Source organism: Lactuca virosa, chromosome 1 (genome assembly GCF_052849685.1).
Source record: "Lactuca virosa cultivar CGN04683 chromosome 1, Lactuca_virosa_CGN04683_v6, whole genome shotgun sequence".
Lineage (NCBI taxonomy): Eukaryota > Viridiplantae > Streptophyta > Magnoliopsida > Asterales > Asteraceae > Lactuca > Lactuca virosa.
The window spans coordinates 72,793,202-72,797,369 of NC_136426.1; the positions used below are offsets into that span (position 1 = coordinate 72,793,202).

The 4,168-nt window shown below is 37.3% G+C and overlaps 1 protein-coding gene across 1 annotated transcript; it reads left to right on the forward strand.

The window, feature by feature from the left end:
• The first annotated feature begins 3,307 nt into the window (after window positions 1-3,307).
• On the forward strand, window positions 3,308-3,933 carry LOC145115048 (uncharacterized). Its single transcript, XM_079051196.1, has 2 exons — window positions 3,308-3,326; window positions 3,425-3,933. Exons 1-2 carry the CDS (start codon window positions 3,308-3,310, stop codon window positions 3,931-3,933), a joined length of 528 nt encoding a protein of 175 aa, XP_078907322.1.
• Window positions 3,934-4,168: the final 235 nt, after the last annotated feature.

Sequence of the window (4,168 nt, forward strand, 5' to 3'; positions counted from 1 at the left end):
AACAAGAAATAAAATGACTATCGACTAAGTGTTTGAACACATGATGACCGGGGTGACAGATACATTAGTTCCAAATGAGCAGAGCAATGGAAAGGAACGCTTGAGGCGTTAGAGTGGTGACCGGATAGAGATCCTAGGTGCTATCACATCACATAAGAGTTTGTTTGATTTGAAAATCCTTCACAGAAAAACCATAAGAGTCAAATTCAATAGAACAATCATTTTCACGAGTAAAATGACAAACATAAATAAGATTTTTAATGATTTGAGGGGTAATCAAATATTTTTCAAAACCAAGGTATGATATGGATTTAAATACGGAAGAGTGGAATAACCGATCGTACTTATAGGTATTGAAGAACCATCACCAACTAAAACAGAAGAAGAAAAGTTACTTTTATCAGAAACTTTATTAATAATACCTGCATTACAGTGAAGGGGTGAAGTTGCGTCGGTGTCCATGTACCATCCACCGGTGCCCAAATCTTTCGTAGAAGTGGTTTGGAAGGCCTGAGGAATGTAAGTGGGTTCTTGAACCATTTTCATCACTGATGGGCTGCTGAATAGGGTGTTGTTGTGGGTTGGTAAGAGCAAGTGGGCCAAAAATAGGTATTGGGAGAGACCTGATAGAGGCAACCCATTAGGTGAATTTTGCAACTAAGCTCTTGGTTGATCTTGGTTGTTGTTGGGCTATGTGTTATTGGATCGGCGCCTATAGGCTTGGCAGCATACCAGGTTGTTAAGTTGGGCTCGATAGAGGGTACCAACTGAACCTCAATCCATGTGGAGCGGTAGGTTGTTGTTAGCGATGATATCCTCCAAAACGAACACCATTCCGCCCCTCTACCACCTTGTCCATTTCGGCCGTCACTTCGACCTCCACGGTAATTGTTACGAGTCGTGTATTGTTGCGGGATAGATTCGGTAACAAGTAAGGCAGGTGATGAAGAGTTATCGACATGCATGGAGGCGGTTTGACGTTGTGTATCTTGAATCATCTGGCGTTCTTCAACAAGGAGCATGGACCACATTTTCATGAAGGAAGGTACGTGGTCACGGTGGCGAATAGTTGTAGCAATATAGTGATTTTTAGGAGATAAACCATTAAGATCATAAGCAACAAGATTCCGTTCTGATACCGGGTTGTCGTGGTTCATAAGCAAATCAATAAGAGACTTGATACGAGGGCTGTATTCAGTGGTAGAAGAGTCACTTTGAGTGATGTTTCAGATTTCATTATCAATTTGAATGGAGGTGGATTATTTTTTGTCACGAAACAAAGTATCGAGAATGTGTTAGGCTCCATAGGCTGTGGATTTCTTTTGCAAGATCATGTGGATGAGAGATTGAGATAAGGTGTTGTAAATACAAGACTTCACAATGGAGTCTAAATGCTCCCATTCTTTAGTAGGAGTATGAGACTTTTTTTTGGGGGGGGGGGGGAGGTGTTTTCCAAGACCATAACATGTACAATGAGTTTCAGAGAGCTCACGCCAGACATCATATTTCATCCCGTCAAGATCAAGAACGAGAGGGACAACATGCTTGATGTTAATGCAGGATGAGGGGTTGTCGATTACATGAGCAGAAGATGAGGAATCAACACCTGGTATGATTTACATGAGAAGAAAGAAGAAAAAGACTTGGAGGGAAAGGCTCAATCGCTAATTTAGAAAGAACAGAAAGTCGTATAACCAACACATGACTAGCAGTATATCAACAAGGCCACGTATGGGCTATCAAGCTAAAATACATCTCATAATAATAATAATAATAATAATAATAAGTCTGCAAACAATAAAGAGCATCACTAACACAACGAACCAAAAAAAAAACAATACATACATACCTCAACTGAACACACCATTTAGCTTAATACACATGATGCCCACGTTTGCTAAAACACTTTACCCTATACCAACAATAACTCTAAACGCAACTGCCACTGTCCGACAAACAAGAGAAGAAAGTGAGGAAAACAAAAAGAATCCCAAGAAATCAGTGACAAATCTGGAATAGAATAGCACTTGGTTTCTTATTAAGTGAAGTCGAAAAAACTAAAGAGTCAACAATACATGTAATGAATCGAACCCATTATATCTAGCTATGCCTTTGTAAGAAATATTGAACCAGTAACAATGAGTTGAGTTCTTGGTGTTGTTTATGAACTTTTTATTATAAGAGTATATATTTTATTTTGAACCACATCTATTCGAAACAAGATTTTGTATTCTATTAAGTTATGAATTTACTTGTGCTATTTAAATTGTTCATTAGTTTCAAATTGATTATTCATGTTAGATATATAATGAAATGATGTAAGGATATATGGTATCATAAAGCTTTCATTGGCGCTATGCTGATTTGGAGAGTTTACCGACAGTAAACACGACCCCGCGCCTACTTTTTCATTGGCTGTATATTGCCGACAGTAAAAATACATCGACGGAAAAACTTGAACGTTGGAGCTTGGTGACCGTTGGTAGGACCGTTTGAGGCTTTAAATTTTTTGTTTTTTTTGTTTTTCTTACATATTACCTATATATATCGGGTTAGGTTATTATGTTCTAACTATCTATTGTGTGCATGTACGATTGATTCTGGACCAATCATTTTAGTTATTTTAAGAAAGTAATTAATGCATATTACATGTTGAAGATATAATGAGTATTAATTAAATCTTCAGTATTTAATATGCATTAATTACTTTCTTAAAATAACTAAAATGATTGGTGCATAATCAATCCTACATGCACACAATAGATAGTAGAAACATTTGAACATAACTCTCTCTCTCTCTCTCTCTTCTCTCTCTCTCTCTCTCTCTATATATATATATATATATATATATATATATATACATTTCAATCTAAACATAAATCTTACTCACTCAAAATGTCTCCCAACAACTAAAATAATCCAAACTTTTCCAACCAAAATGCTTCCAACTCAATTGCACACTTCGGTTACAATCCGACATCACCACTACCTTACTGGCCACAAATCGATCCATCAATTTTCTCTCAAAACAAATGTTTGTAGGTGGTGTTCCTAGTTATTATTCACAATTCCAAATGCCACAAAAATTTCAATTCCAGTCCCCACCACCCCGAACAACACCCCAAACCCAAACACAAACCCAATGCCAATTTCAATCCCAATTGCCTTTCACACCCTCAACCGAAAATCTTTTCGATTTCAAACCCAAAGAACCACTTCAACTAAAAAGAAAATGGATGGCTGAAAGTAGAAGATAGACTAAAAAAAGGAACAAAATTAACAAAGGCATGGGTCGACATATCCGAAGATGGCGACACCGGGAAGAGGCAATAGCGTGATCAATTTTGGATACGTGTTACGAAGTGGTTTTGGAAGGGTATTGGTCAAGATCCAGATTATTGAACGTCCAACCAATGTAACTCAGAATGGAATCTTGTAAACAAACTCGTGACACACTGGAACATACTTTACACAAACTTTGAAAATCAATGGGCTAGCGGAGAAAGTGAGGCGAGTTTGTTGAAAAAAACGCACACGACGTTTCAAGATGACATGCTAAAGCCTTTTAAGTTCATTCATGTGTGGGAAGTTGTCAAAAAAAGTATTAGGTGGAAGGAACTTGCAACACATGAAGACATTGCTAATCCGCCAAAAAACAGCAGCACATCTTCATATTCTAGCTCACAACAAACATTATTGGATGGTCACATAGGTGTTGATCTTAATGGTGATAACAATGACATCAAAGAAATACACCCGCCTCCTCGTCCCATGGGAAGGGACAAAGCAAAATCTCGAGCAAAAGGAAAAGGACAAGCGACATCTTTAAATTCGTCGATCGGAACCGAGCGGTCAACCAAATCGGAGGAAATGATGACGCAAATGGCACAATTGAATACAACTTTGGAGAGAAATATGGCTGAAACCGTCTGACTCATAGAATATTATTGTTAATGCAAGACTTGAAGGACCTCGACCCCGAAGATCAAGAAGCGGCTAAGGTGGTCGAAGTGTCGATTCGAGAAAAATATAATCTAAAACGCAAATGAAATTTCAATGATTTTTTTCTAGGTTTTTTAATGTAATTTTTCACTTCATGCTATTTTTTTAAGGTTTTTTATGTAATTTTTTAGTTTCATGTTTTTTTCTAGGTTTTCTAAAATATAAT